General features: G+C 44.8%; 1 protein-coding gene across 7 annotated transcripts in view; it reads right to left on the bottom strand.

The window, feature by feature from the left end:
* Window positions 1–19,620, bottom strand: part of LOC308459004 (sodium channel protein type 5 subunit alpha-like) — a 294,603-nt gene that overhangs the window by 119,410 nt on the left and 155,573 nt on the right. For all 7 annotated transcript variants that reach the window (XM_080973958.1, XM_080973961.1, XM_080973959.1 and 4 more), the window contains 4 exons: window positions 19,314–19,493; window positions 16,436–16,822; window positions 7,293–7,425; window positions 1,373–1,611 (listed from right to left, as the gene is read on the bottom strand). In XM_080973958.1, the coding sequence (XP_080830084.1) occupies window positions 1,373–1,611; window positions 7,293–7,425; window positions 16,436–16,822; window positions 19,314–19,493 (939 nt within the window). The remainder of the gene's footprint in view (window positions 1–1,372; window positions 1,612–7,292; window positions 7,426–16,435; window positions 16,823–19,313; window positions 19,494–19,620) is intronic.

Here is a 19,620-nt window from a genome sequence, read left to right as displayed (position 1 = left end):
TGGCGCCCGCCCTGTGGAACGCCCTCCCATCAGATGTCAAAGTGATAAACAACTACCTGACATTCAGAAGACATCTTAAGGCAGTCCTGTTCAGGGAAGTTTTTAATGTGTGACATTTTAGTGTATTTTTGGTCTCTGTGGAAGCCACCCAGAGTGGCTGGGGAAACCCAGCCAGATGGGCGGGGTACAAATAATAAATTATTATTATTATTATTATTATTATTATTATTATTATTAATAGATGGAAGAGCATGTAAGCCAGCACATTTTCCTGCTTGATTGCCGCCGTCACACCGGGGATCGGGGCAGTGGGGGAGGCAGAGGACATTTTCCACCACCCCCTCCGTTGTTTTGGAGTTGCCGGGTGGGGGGCGTGCCGGAGAGATCTTTGCACCACAGTGCCAGATATGCTTAAGACGGCCCTGCAAACATCTGAGCTGTTTGAATCATGAACTCTTAATCTCAGGGGCAAGGGTGTGAGCCCCACGTTGGGCAAAACGTTCCTGCATTGCAGGGGGCTGGACTAGGTAATCCTCCTGGCACACGCCAACTCTACAATTCTATGAGAGTAACTGGGTCCCTTCTGGGCTCACTCCACACATGCAAAAGCATGAAGTGGGGGTAGAAAGGGTTCGGTTCAGGGATGCACGGCTGAGATTTGAGACCTTCTGGAAAGAACATATGTTGCATCTCAATGAGACATGACCTATGCCCTGCTGCATTCCACAATGGCATCTCAGCCCACAATGCCACCTGCAGCTAAAAGCAGTCCAGTCTAGTCTAGCACCTCAAGATCCTGCCACTTTATTTTGATGCAAGGGTGGACTAAGTATTAGAGGGTTTTAACAAAATAGTTTTTATCAATAGTATTTCTTAAGAGTGCTGAATGGCATTTTTTAGTGGGAAGAAACTCCAATGAAAATCCTCATTATTACATATTTTTACATAGCTGCTTATTTGTATATATTTTAAAATTTCATATATGGATGTTGTTGTTTTTATGGCCTATACTTGCAATGCCTAAAAAATGGTTTGGTGAAGTAAGTAAAGTATTTACAGAAGATTGGAATGCCATACAGTCATTAGCCATGTTAGCTAAAAGGAACTTCAAGATTCCACTGCGTAAGTGATGAGCATCCGCAGGCAACTGGCCAACCACTATTGCAGGCATAGGCAACCTTTGGCCCTCCAGATGTTTTGGACTACAATTCCCATAATCTCTGACCACTGGTCCTGTTAGCTAGGGATCATGGGAGTTGTAGGCCAAAACATCTGGAGGGCCAAAGGTTGCCTATGCCTACACTATTGGAAGCAGGATTCTGGTTCTCCCTGCCTGAATGCACTGCATCCATGTTGAGAAGAATCTTCTTACCAGATTACCGATGTTGAGCACGTTCTCGAATTCCTCCGTCATCTTGTAGTGATCCATGGCCATGAAAAGAGTGTTCATCACAATGCAAAGGGTGATGGTGAGGTCACTGAACGGGTCCATGATGATGAACCTCACTTTCTTCTTGATCAGCAGCCACAGCGGGCAACACTCCCAAATGAGAAAGCGGACGGCAAAATGATTCCAGCAGGGAGGACACTTCTGTTGGGATTCCTCAAGCTCTAAGTGAGAAGGAGCAAGGCACACAATGCAGGGGTCAGGGAATGGCAAGCAAGCAAGGAAATGGACACATTCCATTAAGCTTTTAAGCTTCTAAATTCGGCTGTCAGGCCTCTCCATCCAGCCACACCTTCTGCCAAGGCCACGTCCTCCAAGCTGCCATGGCTCTGCACCTTCCACAAGTGCTTTCTCGCCCGGTTGGAATATTATTTTTTTTTATATATATAAAATATTTATTAAAGTTTAAACATTACAAAAAAGAAAAGAAAAACAAGAGGGAAATATACAAAACATCAACAATACCAAAAGAAAAGAAAAGAAAACAAAAACATAAAAAACCCCAAAAGAGAACAAACAAACATACAAAAGACCCCCATATTTTCATATCCTTATTTTTCATTAGCTTATTTCCTCGACTTCCTCACACCTCCTTTTTTGTATTCTAGTTCAATTAAATATTCTAGCAAGTCCTTTCCCTCTTTCACAAATTTAGTTCCATAATTTAATTTAACGAAATTTTAAACTTAAATTTACATCTTTACCCAATGTCAGCTATTCATACTTAATTCTTTATAATATTTCTACTAAAGTCATATAACTTCTTTCCAGCATCTTTCTAACATTCATTAATTTTAGAATATTTCTGTAAATAAGCTTTAAATTTTTTCCAATCTTCTTTCACCGACTCTTCTCCCTGGTCTCGGATTCTGCCAGTCATTTCTGCCAATTCCATGTAATCCATCAGCTTCATCTGCCATTCTTCCCTGGTAGGTAGGTCTTGTGTCTTCCAGTGCTTTGCGATGAGTATTCTTGCTGCTGTTGTAGCATACATGAAAAAACCTCTATCCTTCTTTGGCACCAATTGGCCCACCATGCCCAGGAGAAAGGCCTCTGGTTTCTTTAAGAAGGTATATTTAAATACCTTTTTCATTTCATTATAGATCATCTCCCAGAATGCCTTAATCTTTGGGCATGTCCACCAAAGGTGAAAGAAAGTGCCTTCAGTTTCATTGCATTTCCAACATTTATTATCGGGCAAATGATAGATTTTTGCAAGCTTGACTGGTGTTATGTACCACCTGTAAATCATTTTCATTAAATTCTCTTTTAAGGCATTACATGCCGTAAACTTCATACCAGTGGTCCATAACTGTTCCCAGTCAGCCATCATAATGTTATGTCCAACATCCTGTGCCCATTTAATCATAGCAGATTTCACCATTTCATCCTGAGTATTCCATTTCAGTAGCAAGTTATACATTCTTGACAAATTCTTAACTTTAGGTCTAACAACTCTGTTTCCAACTTTGATTTTTCCACTTGAAAACCTAATTTTTTGTCCTGATTGTATGCCTCCATTATTTGGTAGTAATGGAGCCAATCATGCACTCTGTTTTTTAATTTTTCAAAGCTCTGTAATTTTAATCTGTCACCCTCTTGTTCCAAAATTTCCCAATACTTCGGCCATTTGGCCTCCATATTGAGTTTTTTCTGAGCCTTTGCCTCCATAGGTGACAGCCATCTTGGGGTTTTATTTTCTAACAAATCCTTATATCTTATCCAGACATTAAACAATGCTTTCCTTACAATATGGTTTTTAAACGCTTTGTGTGCTTTGACCTTATCATACCACAAATATGCATGCCAACCAAATACATTATTAAAACCTTCCAAATCCAAAACGTCTGTATTTTCAAGAAGCATCCATTCTCTCAGCCAGCAAAAAGCGGCTGATTCATAATAAAGTTTTAAGTCTGGCAGGGCAAATCCACCTCTTTCTTTAGCATCAGTTAAAATCTTAAATTTTATACGGGGCTTCTTGCCCTGCCAGACAAATCTGGAAATATCTCTCTGCCACTTCTTGAAACAGTCCATTTGGAATATTATGTCCCTGAACTGTGGGGATGTGGCTGTAGGTGGAACTCTGAATTCTGCATGGCTGCAATGCAGCCTACATAAGTCAAAGTAGGAGTTATGTCTGTTGCTCTGCTCACAATTGCTTCTGGCCCTAACCATCATTGGCAAGTGCCCCCCAGGAAGGCTGCTCAAAATGGAATGCAGCCACCAGGCTTACAAAGGCCCAGCACCTCTGATTTAAACCCAGTTATATTTCTTCAAAGGGACGTGGGTGGCGCTGTGGGTTAAACCACAGAGCCTAGGGCTTGCCGATCAGAAGGTCGGCGGTTCGAATCCTTGCGACGGGGTGAGCTCCCGTTGCTCGGTCCCTGCTCCTGTCAACCTAGCAGTTCGAAAGCACGTCAAAGTGCAAGTAGATAAATAGGTACTGCTCCGGTGGGAAGGTAAACGGCGTTTCCGTGTGCTGGTCTGGTTCGCCAGAAGCGGCTTAGTCATTCTGGCCACATGACCTGGAAGCTGTATGCCGGCTCCCTTGGCCCATAAAGCGAGATGAGCGCCGCAACCCCAGAGTCGGCCATGACTGGACCTAATGGTCAGGGGTCCCTTTACCTTTACCTTTTATATTTCTTCAAAAGGACAACTTACACCTTCAGGTGCGTTTCTTCATTTCGATCATCTGCTATTGCTATTGCCACTGCCACCACCACGCAAATATTAATATATATAATAATATATTGTCTGCTAAGTTCCACAGTAAGTGGCAGAGCACATGCTTGATTCATTTATTCATTAATTGCTTTCATTTCTGCCCCACTTTCAATATAGAACACTTGGCAGCTGACAACAGAAACATACTTAAAAAACACACCCATATTTACAAAGAACCTTAGAACCAACACATTGCCGAAAATACAGTAAACAGAGACTATAATAACTCTCTGTAGAATCATACCACAGAAATGACATTCAAAAGCCTGCCGCTTGCTCTACAGTTCAATAGAATGGAGGCAAAACCACCCCAAAGCATCCATTGGCAAGAAAGAGGGCTAAATTTGTGGCAGTATCTGGACTGGAGCCTGGATAGCTTAGTTGGTTAGAGCGTGGTGCTGATAACACCAAGGTTGCAGGTTCAATCCCCATATGAGCCAGTTGCATATTCCTGCATTGTAGGGGGCTGGACTAGCTCAGGCACAGGCAAACTTTGGCCCTCCAGATGTTTGGGACTACAATTCCCATCATCCCTGACCACTGGTCCTGTTATGGCTGGAGTTTGCCTATGCTTGGACTACCTGATCCTTGTTGTCCCTTCCAACTCTACAATTCTATGACCTCATTCTTTGACCTCAAACATGAATTACTGCTAGCGTTAGCCAAAGAAAGACAGCAAATATAGTTTTTTGAAGCAGACATGCAAGATCAGTCGCATATAGTCTAATCTATATAATAATAATAATAATAATAATACCCCACCCATTTGGAGTATATCTATCTATCTATCTATCTATCTATCTATCTATCTATCATCTATCTATCATCTATAAGCAACAACACAGACATATAATACAGTGAGAAGAGCCATAGCCAGTTGAAGAGCACATGTTCAGTGGCGTAGCGTGGGGGGTGCAGGGGGGGCCGGCCGCACCGGGCACAACATCTGGGGGGTAGGGTTAGGGGGCGCAAATCCACGGGTTAGGGGGCGCAAATTACTTGCCTTGCCCCGGGTGCTGACAACCCACGCTACGCCACTGCATGTGTTGGAAGCAGAAGGTCCAGCTTCAACCCTGGTGCATCCAAGTGAGCAGACCAGCCAGCAGGTGAAGCCAGACACCTCTGTCGGGAACCCTAAAAGGCACTGCCAGTCAAAGGAGATGGTCAAACAGTCTGACATGCACGACGGCAGTTTCCTGCATTCCACTATTGGTTGTTGTAAACGAAAGCGGAATTCAACCTTGTCCAAATGACCTTGCTTCCTGCCGCTTGGCCAACTTTGGCACCACAGTGTGACATGGCAAATAACCGCGTCAGCTATATGTCTGTTCCTTACTAGCCTTAGTTTCTGAAAGCCACAACAGTCATGACAGCCTTTGTTAAAGGTGACCCATGCAGAAATGCTTGGGCCACTGCCATCTACATTTTCTTGGTGGTTGATACAGAATTTAACAAGATCTTTCTCTCTCTCTCTTGAGCAGAGCAAGGTCAGGAATCACTGGATTGTTTAGATAAAAATCTCCCAACCCCAAACCACACCATCTTCTTCTCAGGCCTGATCCAGCATATGTAGCAGAACACTAAGGTGACAATGCATTGCATCATTTCTGAATATAGTGACTGAGACAGTCACAATTTTAAATAAGCTCCCAAATTAAAACCAAACCCCAAAATCTTGCAAATAGAAAGCCAGCAGAGCAGGCAAACTGCTGGATGAGAACATTTCTCCGTGCCATATTCATTTTTTATATGTTTGTTTTCTGCAGGTAAAAGGCGGGATGTAAATGTTAAGAAGATAAATAAATAAATGTTTTATTCCCCACATGGTGTTTGAACTGGTGCAGTCCACTATAAAACACACACCGCACACACCAGCCTCAGACAAGAACTTCCAAATAATAGCAGAAATTTCAGACATTTAGCCAGATTCCATTTTGGAGATTTTTGTGTGGGTGTGCAAAGCTTCTTTCCTTCGTACGTTCATAATTAGCAGCGTTCATGCAGTGCTGATAGCACAGCACATCTATCAGGCCCCTCTACAGAAGAGCAAACCTTGGAGGAAGAATTCTGAGGGCAAATCCTTGCACCCAAAGTTGGGCAGGAGATGTAGGCAGGAAATGCAGACAGATGTAATCAATAAATAATATTTAAAATAAAATGGAAGAGGAAAGGAAGGATCGTCTGATACCTAAATTAAAACTATTGGCTTAAGAAATACATTTTTGAAGACGTTTTGCCTCCACAAGGAAGACTTTTGGCCAAAATGGGTTGGACAACCTTTAAGCTCTAAATCTTGGGTCTCCAGCTGTTTTTGGAGGACAATTCCCATCATTCCTGACCACTGGCCCTACTAACTAAGGATGATGGGATCTAAATTATGTGTGTATGTATGTGTCTTCTGATGAGCTGAGTAGATGATGATGAATCATGGGGGTGTGGAGTGTGTGTATTCCACAGTGCTTAGTTTGTTTTGGGTTGTTAGTTTGTTAATGTTAATATTGTTTTGCGGATTACGAGTGCTGTAATGCTTTTGAATTTCATAACATGACTCTTCTTTTGGTTGTGCTGTTTAGCCTCTTTTTAAACTGTTCTGTTAACAGTGTTTAATAGAAGGTGGTTGTTTTATGGATGATTTGTTAATAAGATTTATGTTGTAATTGTGATGTTCCACTGTGTTATTATTTATTGCATGTAAGCCGCTTTGTGACTCGTGTGAGCAAAAGGTGGCAAAGAAATATAATAAATGAATGAAAATGAATAAATTGCCACAGCCTGGCTGTGAACCCACTGACTTCTGAGAAGGCGTGTCTAGGACTGCACTGCCAAGTACCCAAACCAGGTTTCCATGGAATTGAGAGAAGTAGGAGTATGCCTTCAAATTTGGGAGTGTGGGAGGGAAAGGCTTAGAACTGGTCAGGGGAAGGAAGTTCAAAACGCAACCACAGTAATGTTCCATGGAAAGTTAAAAGGGGAAGCTACACGGGCATCTCTTGCAGATGCTCCCATATCAAAGGTCCTATGCAGTGCGAAGCAACTGAGCTAAATGGACCACGGCCTGCCATTCTCTCAAGATTCTCTGACTGTACTTAAGAGAGAGCAGCTGGACTTAACGTCTTACCTTCCATGGCACTGGTAATGATGCTGACAGCACTCACAGCTCGTTGCCTTTGGAAACGTTCCTCAGATTGATCCACAGAAAGGCGGTGGGGTGACAGAAGCTGCTTCTTGTTCACTTCTTCAGATGGAGTGGTCTGTTTCAACAAATGCACCCAGTTAGCAACATGTAAATCCCGACTGTTTTATTAAATTGCCGGTTGGTTTCCAATTTTGGCCCTTCCAAAAGAAGCAGATATACTAGAGGAGACTAGCCTTTTATTATCATATGGGATAGCTCAGTTGGTAGAGCATGAGACTCTTACGAAAATATGATAATCTTTATTGTCATTGTCCCATACAGAACAATGAAACTGAAGGAAAAAAATCTACATAAGACATTCAAAACCAACAAGCCTGCTATCTCAGCTATCCCAACCTGGTTAGTCCCCTAAAAACTCTGGTACCCCATTTTTAAAAACAATACACTCCCATAGAGACTACCTTACACTGCATTTAAAACCAAAATCACATTTGGATAGAAACTGTTTCTCAGGCGGCTAGTCCTAGTCTTCAGAACCCTGTACTTTCTTCCAGAAGGCAGAAGCTGAAAGAGATCATTTTCAGGGTGTGCACTCTTTCAGGGTTGTGGGTTCAAGTCCTCACTTTGAGCAAAAAGATCCCTGCACTGCAGGGTGTTGTACGGCCCCTTCTAACTGTACAATTCTATGAGTTCTAAGGAAGACAGTGCTCACTCAGCCTTTTAAGCTGCAGTTGTGTACAACAACATGTTGATAGCGGGAGGGGAGATACATTAAGATACCTTATAAAGTCTGGAAGGAGAGTCTTTGCCTGGTGCCTAAAGGATAACCATGCTGGTGCCAGGCAGGCCTACCTGGAGAGGGAAATCCACAAAGAGTGGTGCCACCACTGAAAAGACTCTGTTTTCCTGGTGCCACCTGCCTTACTTTGGATAGTGGTGGCACTTGGCAGAATATGGTCTGAATATGACCTCAGCACAAAGTCCGGTTGATATGGGAGCTGCCGTTCCTCCAGAGAACCTAGTCTTTCAGCTGTTTATGGCCTTTAAAGGTAAGCACCACCACTCCCAATTTTGTTTGGAAATGGACCAGAAGCCAGATGGGAATAGAGTGTGTGATATACATCTAAGGAAGGAAAGGCAAGGAAGGAAACATGGACCTAGGAATTAAACTAGGCCCACAGATCCCAAGGGACAGTTCTGTTGCCTCCTGGCATAGGAAAATGTGCCCAAAGGTGCATTGCTTCATCTATTAGCCTCCTACAGATTGACTAAAAACCTAGGCAGGAAAAGTGTGAAGAAGCTAGAGGAGAAGGAGTACACCAGGGAGTGAGTGGACCACATCTCTCTCCATTTGGACTGATTGAAAATGTTTCCCACTTGAATTGGTCTAATACCATGGAGACAAATAAATTGCTTTACAATTTACATGTAAATGAAGATCCATAGCACTATCAAGTGCATCTGTCTTTTGAGAGCTTGCGGTTGGAAAATACGGCAACAAGGAGAGAGGCTGCACTCTAAAGCTATTTGGGCACTGGTACATCTTAGAGGTGGCGGCAAATTTCAGAACAGTGGCAGTTTGTAGACCTCACCTGCATTATGAGCCCATGAAGCTCAGGTCTGAGCCATAATAGGTTCAACACTGCTACCAGCCAGCCCTCCCTTACGAAAGCAGGGAGTGGTGTTGGGGAGGACTGATAAAAGTTGGGCGTGGATATCCGGGGGATTTTTCAAGAGCATCTTTCGCTGCAAGGGTACACAGTACCATTCCTGGCACAATCCACTAAACAGGTAGGCATGGGAAACAACAACTTCCACACATCTAGGAAGGCCTAGGACCCACGTACCTAAGGGACCGCCTCTCCTGGCATGCCCCGCAGAGGACCTTAAGGTCCACAAATAAAAACATTTTGGAGGTCCCAAGCTGCAAAGTGGTTAGATTGGTGTCAACTAGGGCCAGGGCCTTTTCAGTACTGGCCCCGACTTGGTGGAACGCTCTGTCACAAGAGACCAGGGCCCTGCGGGACTTGACATCTTTCCGCAGGGCCTGTTCCGCCAGGCCTTTGGTTTGGACTCAGTCTGACCCTTATGTTTCCCTCCCCTTATGGTTTTGATCTATGGGATACTTTTAAAATAAGGCTGCATTTTAAACTGCATTTTAACCTGTATTTTAAATTGGTCCCCCCCCCATTATGTTTTTACTGTAATTTTACTGTTGTTAGCCGCCCTGAGCCCAGCTCTGGCCGGGGAGGGTGGGGTATAAATAAAATTATTTATTATTATTATTATTATTATTATTATTATTATTATTAGCATGTTAAGCAGCACCAAGCCCTAAGGATGAGTCTAACAATGCCCACTGTGCAGAGACTAGAAGGGGAAGCTGGGAGATCAACCTCCTCTGAGCTTTGGTTTTCCAGAACTCAGAAAGACTCCGAGCATTTTCTGGGAATTTTCCAAGAAAGCTCAGAAAAAGCAAAGTCATTACGAGGTGAGCCAGGTAAAGCTCGCCCATCAGTGACAAAGCTTTAATTTGCCATGTACACCGGGAGCTTTTAAAGCATTAAAGATTGCTTAAGCAGGCTGCAATGTAAATGACAGACCTAATGCAACACAAGCACCAGAAATTGATGAGACTCGGGATGTAGCATAATGAACTATTGGCCTCGAACATGGAGGATTATATCCCAGAATGTCATCACCTGGGAGTTCTCTCTGCAAGGAAGTGAAGCACCATCCCAACACTGAGACATTTTGCCAGCCGGATCAAAACCCTTCTTGCTTGTCCTTAAGTCCTTCTGAAACTTCACCCTCTACATTTGCTTTGGGCAACGTCTAATGGCAACTTGTTTGTTACCCAGTTCAGGAAAGGCTTTGTAGTGGAGCTTGGCACTTTTTTGTTTCTATGTAGACTGAGAGCTTTATAGGACATGCAGACTCCACCTCTACCAGGCTTTCATCCAGGTCCTGATCCAGGCAAGTGTTCACATGAGTTTCCCTCTCCTCCCAAGTTGACGCACATACACCTAGCCAGTACTTTGCCTAAAGCTCTTGCCTGAGATCCTTCCTCCTTTGCTCTTGAAGCCTTGGGGGTGACAAGGAAGAGGAGTCATAAGAAGAGTCTACTGGATCAGGCCAATGACCCATCCAGTCCATTCATTTGTCTAATCCTGCCCCCGACAGCAATAGAGAACAGGCCTCCTCCATCTTCTTCATGATAGCCCTTCTTATTTTTGAAGATCACTATCGTCTCTCCCCCACTAAATTTATGTTCCCCAAGCTAAGCAGACCCAGTGCTTTCAACTGCTCCTGTTAGGACTTGCCCCAAGGTGAGCAAGCGGTGACATGCCAAAGGCAGCCGTTAAAAGGTTCAAATGGACAGAGGCGGGTTGTGGAATCCAAGCCAGGCAACCAGGGGGTTGGGTTCAAAGGGGCAACACTACAGGGAGAGGGGAATTGGCCAAGTGAGGTTCTCTCCATTGAGACAAGTTGCCCAAACTGAGGAACAAGATTGGGGGACATAAATAGCACCTTGAAAAGGGGAATTGTCCTCCAGAGCCAGGACTGATATTGCAGCCTAGGTGCTACCCCAGAAGTTCAGAGCTCAATCTGCCAGAATAGCTGTTGACTCACAGCACTGGCAGTGCAGAAGCCATGATGCTGAATCCTTCCAATGTGTAGCAGTAGTTTGACACACACACACACACACACACACACACACACACACACGTGTCTTACACACAGCCTGCCTAGCTACAGAGCAAGAAAACCCAAAAGTTCAGTCTCCTGGTCAAAGGCTAGACTACTTATCCACAGAAGACAACCCCATCCAGAATATATTCTGCGAGCAGAGGGCATACTACTCCAATCAGAAGATGCCAAAAGAAAGCAAAACATCCAAGTCTCACACCGTAAGGCTCTTGTTCAGAAGAGGGTACCCATTAGGCAAGCCACTATGTATCCTTAGCAACCCATTAAGAGACGTGCTGCAGACCACAGACACTTAGCCACAATAAATCTTTTCTTTTTCTTCTTCAAGGTTCTACAAGACTCTTTGGGTGAGACCCAACACTAGTCACAGAGTCAACCCACTGAAACCAATGGGCTTAACTTTTGTAGCAACACGGCTACCCCTCTGGAAGTCATTAGCGAAGAGGGTGAGTGAGGTAAGTTACATTGCTTCCATTCCATGTGTAGTTTTGACGATGGACATTCCTGCAGCAACTGCTGAACATTTTCATCTGTCAACTTAGGCAAGCCAGCAAGCTTTGTTTTTCCTTGTTTGGATCTCCGTTAATGTTTTTTAAATGACACACAGATACCAGCAGGTGCGACCGTGGTAGGAACAAATCTGTGATGGGCAAGTTTTGATTTTACAAAGGAACAGGCTCCTGGCAGAGCAGGTGATACTCCTGGGGTAACAAAAGGAAGCTGACCATTTAACTGGCAGAACAGCTTGGGGGTAGGCTCAGCGCCACCCAAACACATGTAGATGCAGAGAGGAATTGTGAAGAACTACTGTGCTAACTCTTTCAGCAAATTCAGGGGGTGGGGTCTGACATGGACAGATCCAGGGTTATGTGAAAAATGCCCCCCATCCCACAGCTTGCTTCTTTCTTTCTTTCTTTCTTTCTTTCTTTCTTTCTTTCTTTCTACGTGTGACTTAAATTCAGATACCGTTGGTCCATTTTAACAAATTTCACAGGGTCAGGAAAATAATATCTCACATTAGAACCAACAAATGTTCTGAATCCAGAATGAGCTTTCAAAGAATATATTGTGCATGTCATTAGAATCCAAGCTGCGTCTTTCATACATGAAATCTCAGATTGGAATTAGACATTATGGTTACAAATCTGGTTTCAGAAAGAACGAAGAGCTTACCAGCATGGTATCTGGGGAAAGAATGTCCTGGACACTGTATTTTTTCTAGGTCATTTCTGGATAGAATGGGATCAGGCAGCGGTGGGGTGGCGTTTTTAGTGACAACTGCTATCCCCTCGCCCCATGATGCACACACAACACAATGCTCCAGAACAGTCCAACGTCAAGAGTATTCTAGAAAAATAAAACGGGCACTGCCAGCAGCTCCTGCTAAAATCAGCTCTGCTGCTGCTATCACAAGGAATAAAAGCAAAATAACAGATTAAAAGGTAAGTACCAAAAAGTGCTGGACCGGAACAAATAAATAAGAAAACTGAAATATTTAATGATGAAATTAAATTAAAAAAACAACAACAACGCCATTTTGCACACCCCCATTTAGACATGATAAAATTCGCAGGACTGCCTCTGAGAAACAGCAACTCCATACCCTCTTCCAGTCCACAAAACTGGCAACCATCAGTCAAAGGCAGAGCAACATGCAATATAATGATGTTATCGCACATATTTCAATAGCTGCACACAACAAGGAAGTGGAAGGGAACTCAGCACAGGGATCATACAGGGAATTGTGAATAGCAATTGCTCCTTTAGCACCCAGGAGCTAATGCTGGGACTTGGGTATGGTTGAAGACATACTATAGAGCAAACACCCCCCCTTGGGGAACTCCCTTTCAGCTTTCACCTGGCTTGACTTCTCTCCCCTTCTAGGCTTGTAATGATCTCCTTTGCCGTGACAGCAGAACAAAACGGAGCACCTTCACACTGCAGAAATAAGAGGATCGGCTGTGGGAGTGAGGCTGGTGGCATTGTTTTGCTTCAGGCGGCAAAAGTGCCAAGGCTGTCCTTGTTAAGTCCCAGCTGGAAATTATCCTTCTCTTAACACTCCCATGCAACTATCCAATGCTTCCCATTGTATCTGCTCTACATGCAGTAGAACATTTCCAGCAAGAACTGGAGCTTATTCTAATCATCTAATCACAGAATTTGCCAAGACTCATGCCAAGATGACAATCATCCAACTTCGCCCGAGAAAAGTCTATGAAATCACTTCCCAGAACTCAAACAGCCGCAGCAGTCTAGAATCTTTGTGGTGAAAATGTTGCTTCCAAATATTGAAGATAGCTCAGTCAGTAGGGCATGAGACTCTTAATCGCAAGGTCATGGGTTCAAGCTCCATGTTGGGTGAAGGTTTCCTGTATTGCATGAGGTTGGACTAGATGACTCTCACGGTCCCTTCCAACTCTGCATTTCTATGATTCTATGAATAAAATGCCCTCTGCACGGATCCCTGGGAGCTCTAGAGATCCCCAACAGATTCTTAGCACCCTTATCTACACTGCAGTTCCCATAATTTTTTGGAGAACGTCATGACGGTTCAACTGATGCAAAGTCATGATGGTTCAACTAGTATGAAACTGATGTGGGTAGAATGAAGATCAAGGGCAGCAAATGAGGCTGTGACTTCCATCAGCCTTAGCCAGCAGGGACAATCGCAAAGGGTGATGGGAGTTCTAGTCCATAACATCTGGAGAGCACTATGTTCACTACTCCTCGATAGACAATGTAATCAAACAACATCTGGAGAGCTCGCCCAGTGTGGAAGAAAGTCCTTAAAAACAATTCAACCACAACTGCTACAACACTGAACCACACTCATGTGTTCCTTTTTTTAGTAGGGTTATTTGAATCTTTCCAAAAAGAGTAACTGTACAAAGTCACAAGCTTGCAGCTCTTAGCTCATTTCACATGGCCTCAATAGATTAGATTCCAAACGTGCTTCGTAGAAGCAAGAACACCCTTCCTTCTGCATCACGAAAGTGAGCATCTGTTGCTATAGTGCCCCGGTGAAATTTCCTAGACAACCACAGAGGTGCCAAGAGTGTTTTCTGCTGGCTGCCCACTCCAATTTTCAACAGACATTTGTAAAAAAAAGGGGGGGGGATGCTACAGAAAGTAGCACCAGGGGAGAAGCAATAGTTTCAAGGTCTGGAATGGATAGGGCTGATGTGAAAAGTAACAGGAAGTTTCCCATCAGCTTCTGCAAGATTTAGACCAATATACCTCTTTGGGAAGGCTGAGTGTTCTCATCTCCTGCTGACTGAAGTGGGAGTCGAGAGCAGCACTCTCAGCTTTCAGGAACAGCAGCAGTAAATGAGCAAACTGAAGAACTGTCATTGCCATCGCTAAGCTGCTTGCATTCTTCAGATATGGTTCAGAAACTGTGTTAATGAGTTTACAAATAAATAAAGGATGGCTCATAAGTTGTTAGCAAACTTCACAGACAGAGGGAGTCGCCAGCAGGCTCTACTAATCCAGCCTTTTGCAGCCTGCTGTCCTCCAGATGTTTGGGAATACAACTCCTTCAGTCTCTGACCCTTGGCCATAATGACTAGGTCTGTTGGGAGTTGCAGTTCAAGAAATCTGGAGGGCACCAGGTTGGGAAAGGCTGCCTTAGTCCCTCAGTCAGCTTGGGCTCTGAGAGCTATGGGTGCCCCTAGGCTTCAGTACTGGTCCATCAGTTGATCCCAGTTGAGCTAACATGCCAACGGAGGGCCACCGAGGCTCGTAAGACTTCCTTCTAAGCCAGCTCCTCAATAATTCATTGCATTGAGTAGCAACAGAAATTCGGGGACTTGCCTGCTAGATCTGGTATCTGACCTCAGTCCACCCATGGCCATGTCTTCTGACTCCAGCTCTTGATTCCTGTCTGCCTAGCCCAGTACATGAACTCCAGGCCAACCCTGAACACATTTCTTGCCTCTGGACCATTTGGCCATCACTTTTTTGTGTCAGACTACGTATCTATTGCATCCTACTACAGAGCCAACATGGCCTGACATGGGTGTTATAAGTCAATATGGAACTTGACAGACGCAGAGCATGAGCTTTTTAATTTTGATGCACTTCCAATGAAGCTTATAGAAATACCATGTTTTTCTTAAATAACAGCAACAGCAACGGAATAACTAGAAGTAGCTCACAATCCTGATGGAACTTACAAGTAATCATGTGATAATAATTTTCCCAATGCCAGCCCCAGCCCTAGCCCCCAAGAAGAAAGAAGTTCTGGAACTCTCAATATCAATCTGGACAGAGCCAGTCAAGGCATTATAAGATCAGGGCTCGGAAGCTAAACTTTGGCAAGATCAGCTGAAGGTTGGAACAGAACCAAAAGCAAAGTAAGAGGGGAAACACCAGGGAAGACAGGAAGATGGTGTTAAGATTCCTGCTCCGTGATTGCAGTCATGGGATTTTTGTCTATCACATGATGGTGTATGTTTTGACTCCACAGAGTGGGAAGTGACGGAGACAGGATGTTTGTGTTACTGTGTTCCGTGAAGTGGGACTAATGTCCTTTGTTCTTTCTCTTTTGCTGTCTGATGGGAAAGAGGAAGGAGCTAAGTCAGAATGCTCTGAGTATTTTATATGTAAATAAATGTAGATTAGCCAAATGCTGAGCTACTGAGTTCTGCGCAAACTCTGCGGATACCTAAGTGTGCTGATTGTCTGTTGGCATCAGTTGCTGTGATGTTCGGGCAGAAGAAAGCTTTTGAAGATCCCGAACGATCAACCAGGAGGGAGAGAACATGCCACTCGGGCATGTGTCTCTACCAGGGTCCTACTTGAGAGTAGGACAGGCTCCTGACAGAAGGTACCCGGGATAAAAGGATGCTAAGAGGGGCTTTTATAAAACTGGATGTTGCATCCTTGGCCCTCAGAGGTGCCACTTCAAGAGTAAGCTTCAGAATTTTTTTTAGCATAGACAGCCACTAATCCCCAAGTCATCCTAGCCAAGCTTGCAAATATCTCTAAGGCAAGGGCAGCCAATATGATGCCCTTGAGATGTTGTTGTTGGGCTAACTACATTTCCCATGATCCCTGACTACTGACCATGCTAGTTAGGGCTGATGGAGTCCAGCAACATCTGGAAAACACCATATTGGCTTATGCTACTCTAAGGGTCCATTGCAACAGAGATGTGTGTTTGGGGATACTAGGCCATTGGAATTCTCACTTTCAACCCCTAGTAGCTGCAGTAACACATTGCCCAGGACTGCATCCATCAAACCTAACACACCTTAGCAGCCATGGATGGTGTCCCACCAAAGGTTTTAGAAACTTCCTGGGGGTTTTTTCTGCCAGCGTGACAAGCAGTTGCAACGCAGCACAGGGCTGTGCTTGGTTTGGTAGATGACAAAGAGAATCTGAACACGACATACAATGATAAGTAGACCCACCGTGTCACCTGTTCCAGGTTTCTCCGTAATAACTGGTGGCAACAGCACGTCTGTCGGAGTCGTTGGGTCCGCGCTTCCTCCTCCTCCTCCTCCAATCAGCGAAACCACACCATTGCAATCCACCGAGCTGTTCCTCTTGCCATTTTGCGTGTAGTTTGGAGAGCTGTGGCTGGTTTGGCTCTGCACGCTCAGCCTCCTCCCGCTCCTGGGGACCAGCAGGGACCCACGCTGGCTCTCGCTCTCCCCGACGGTGCTGATATCGTCATCGGCAAAGTCCGCCTCCGAGCCAAGGTCCCTGCTGCGCAACCGGAAGCTGAAGACGCTCCCATGGCTGGCCTTGCGCTTCACAGAGTTTTCCATGGACCCAGAAGTAAAACCCAGCACAGTCTTGAAGGAGCCAAAGAGGGCGGAGGAAGGAAAGAAATACAAGGGGTGGAATAGAAAGGAACGAATGTTACTACGCATTTACACAGAGTCAGAGAGGGTGTCTAATTCAACCGCTATAATTTAGAACAGTGGTTCTCAACCTGTCGGTCCCCAGATGTTGTTGGACCCATCATCCCTGACCACTGGTCATGCTGGCTAGGAATGATGGGAGTTGTAGTCCAACAACATCTGGGGACCTACAGGTTGAGAACCACTGGTTTAGAACAAAAGAGTGGGCAATTCCCAGCCAGCAGGTCAAACGTAGAACATGGGGAGGGGAGGCTTCCCTCATCTCTCCACCCTCTGCATGTAATCAGGTTTGAAAACATCCTGTTGGGAGCCAAGACTAATTGACACAAGGGGACATTGAAGAATACCCAGGGTAGGGAAATGGGGGGGTGGGGGCGCTGAGGAAAAAATAAAATAAAAACCACAGGCATTGTCTCAGAGAAACATTGGCTCTTCTCTAAGACAACAGACGCTGTTTTACTTCCACATTTGCAGGTACAGTGGTACCTTGGGTTACATAAGCTTCAGGTTACAGACTCCACTAACCCAAAAATAGTGCTTCAGGTTAAGAACTTTGCTTCAGGATGAGAACAGAAATCGTGCTCCGGCAGCGCGGCAGCAGCAGAAGGCCCCATTAGCTAAAGTGGTGCTTCAGGTTAGGAACAGTTTCAGGTTAAGTACGGACCTCCGGAATGAATTAAGTACTTAACCCGAGGTACCACTGTACGCATGGAATATTTGGTGAAAATTTAGTGGCCAACACAACTGCGTGAACTGGTCCCATGATGCAATGAAGTAAGAGGGGGAAGGAATGAAACAGAATGATGGCATAGAAGGAGAAGTGAATCTTTCTGGTTGTTAAGGGGCAAAGAATCTGGTTCCCACTCCTTTTGCCAGTACAATTGGGGAACGGGGGTGGGTCAGAACTGATCTGCACTAAGACAACTTGTCCTCACCCCTTTCAAAAGGTGCTGAGCACCCATTCGCAAGGGAAATGCCCACTGTAAGCCCAGCCCTGCTCCTTGTGTTCTTTGCTTAGATGACAAATTGCTGGATGCAGAATGAAAAAGACGACTCATCAGTCGGAGGAACATGCTGAGAAACGTGCTGCTTTGTTTCACGTCCAGTCTGACTCTTTCTCTCTCTCTCTTTTTGCATTCAGCATGCCAAAAACCCATTCAGAGCAGAGCAGAGCAGCTCATGCAGCCGCTTTGGCTTTAACAACCTTGTAATTAGCGAGGCAACCCACTCAATTAAGCAAGAAGAATGAAGGCTCTCGAAAAATAAACACAGTGGGGAGGAAAAAACCCATTCATATATCACAGACAGAGCAGTAGTTCTGGGTGCATTCTCAAAGTCGTGTGCGTGTGTTGCTTATTTATCAAATTTATGTCCAACATTTGCAGGGCTTTCAGCGTGCAGATCGATTTTAGTGCTAACTCCGCTAACAGCCAAGAATCTGGATATTTTAGACAGACTGCCTCTGTTAATTTGTCCAGTTCAGAAAATTGGAACACCCGGGGAAAGAGATGGATGCGCAGCAAGGGGAGTTTCTAAAACTCGCTGGTACGGTCGTCTTTATGACATGTCAGAGCATGGCTATTTTTCTTCTTTTTTCTGCTTGTCTCACAGCGCTATCTATACCGCACAGGTTCAGCTTGTGGGACTGTGGATATGAACACAGGAACGTGGCCTGATCCTGAATCACACCACTGGTCCACCTCACCTAGTACAGTGGTACCTCGGGTTACAGACGCTTCAGGTTACAGACTCCGCTAACCCAGAAATATTACCTCGGGTTAAGAACTTTGCTTCAGGATGAGAACAGAAATCGAGCAGCGGCGGCACAGCGGCAGTGGGAGGCCCCATTAGCTAAAGTGGTGCTTCAGGTTAAGAACAGTTTCAGGTTAAGAACAGACCTCCAGAATGAATTAAGTTCTTAACCTGAAGTATCACTGTACAGTCTCCTGTAACTGGAAGCAGCTGTTCAGGGCCCCGGGCAGAGGATGGTTTTTCCCATTCCTGATACTGTATGTGACAAAGTCCTTCTCCTGGAGGTCAAGGATTAAAGTAAGCGGATCCAAAGGGGGGGGGCAGAGAAGTGACCAGAGAGGTGGGTGCGCCCAGGGCACATGCTGAAAAATCCAAACATGCTCACAGACCTAGAAAGGCTGGCAACCCTTGTACTGATCCAGCCTGGAGGGAAATCCTTTCCTATCTCCAGGATGAGCGATTCTTTTTCGAGAGGAGTTTCCCCTTTATTGCCACTTTTGGGAAAGACTCAGAGCTGTAGCTACAGGGGAAGGGGGCTAGCCAGGATTTCTTTGCCCCAGGTGAAGCCTCCAGGGGGGCAGCATTGAGGCGCCCAGCCTGGGGGGGGGCGCCAAACTGGGTCTTTGACCTGGGTGAAATAAGGCCTAGTTTTACCCCTAGAAAGACTAACCGTCCTCTGCTGACCATCCTCCGATTCAGATTTTGGACCCTTCTGATCTTCCCCATCCTCTTCTCCCGCTGAGGACTTCTTCTTTCTTCTCCGGCTTCTTCGTTCCTTGGAATTTTTCGATGCCAAAGGTGACATTTCAAATGAGCTAAGTGACATTGAATCGATTCCTCGGGCTAATGCCTGGAAGGGGCAGAGGAACAAAACAGAAATATGCTACCTTTAAAACTATATTTATATAACACTTTATATATATAGCACAGAGAGAGAGAGATATCTTTAACTTATAGAGTTAGCCTCATTCAAACCA

The sequence above is a fragment of the Podarcis pityusensis genome (assembly GCF_964106645.2).
Source record: "Podarcis pityusensis genome assembly, chromosome: 12".
NCBI classification, from domain to species: domain Eukaryota; kingdom Metazoa; phylum Chordata; class Lepidosauria; order Squamata; family Lacertidae; genus Podarcis; species Podarcis pityusensis.
The sequence above is the reverse complement of the archived record's forward strand: the minus strand, read 5'-3'. Positions and strand labels throughout refer to the sequence as shown.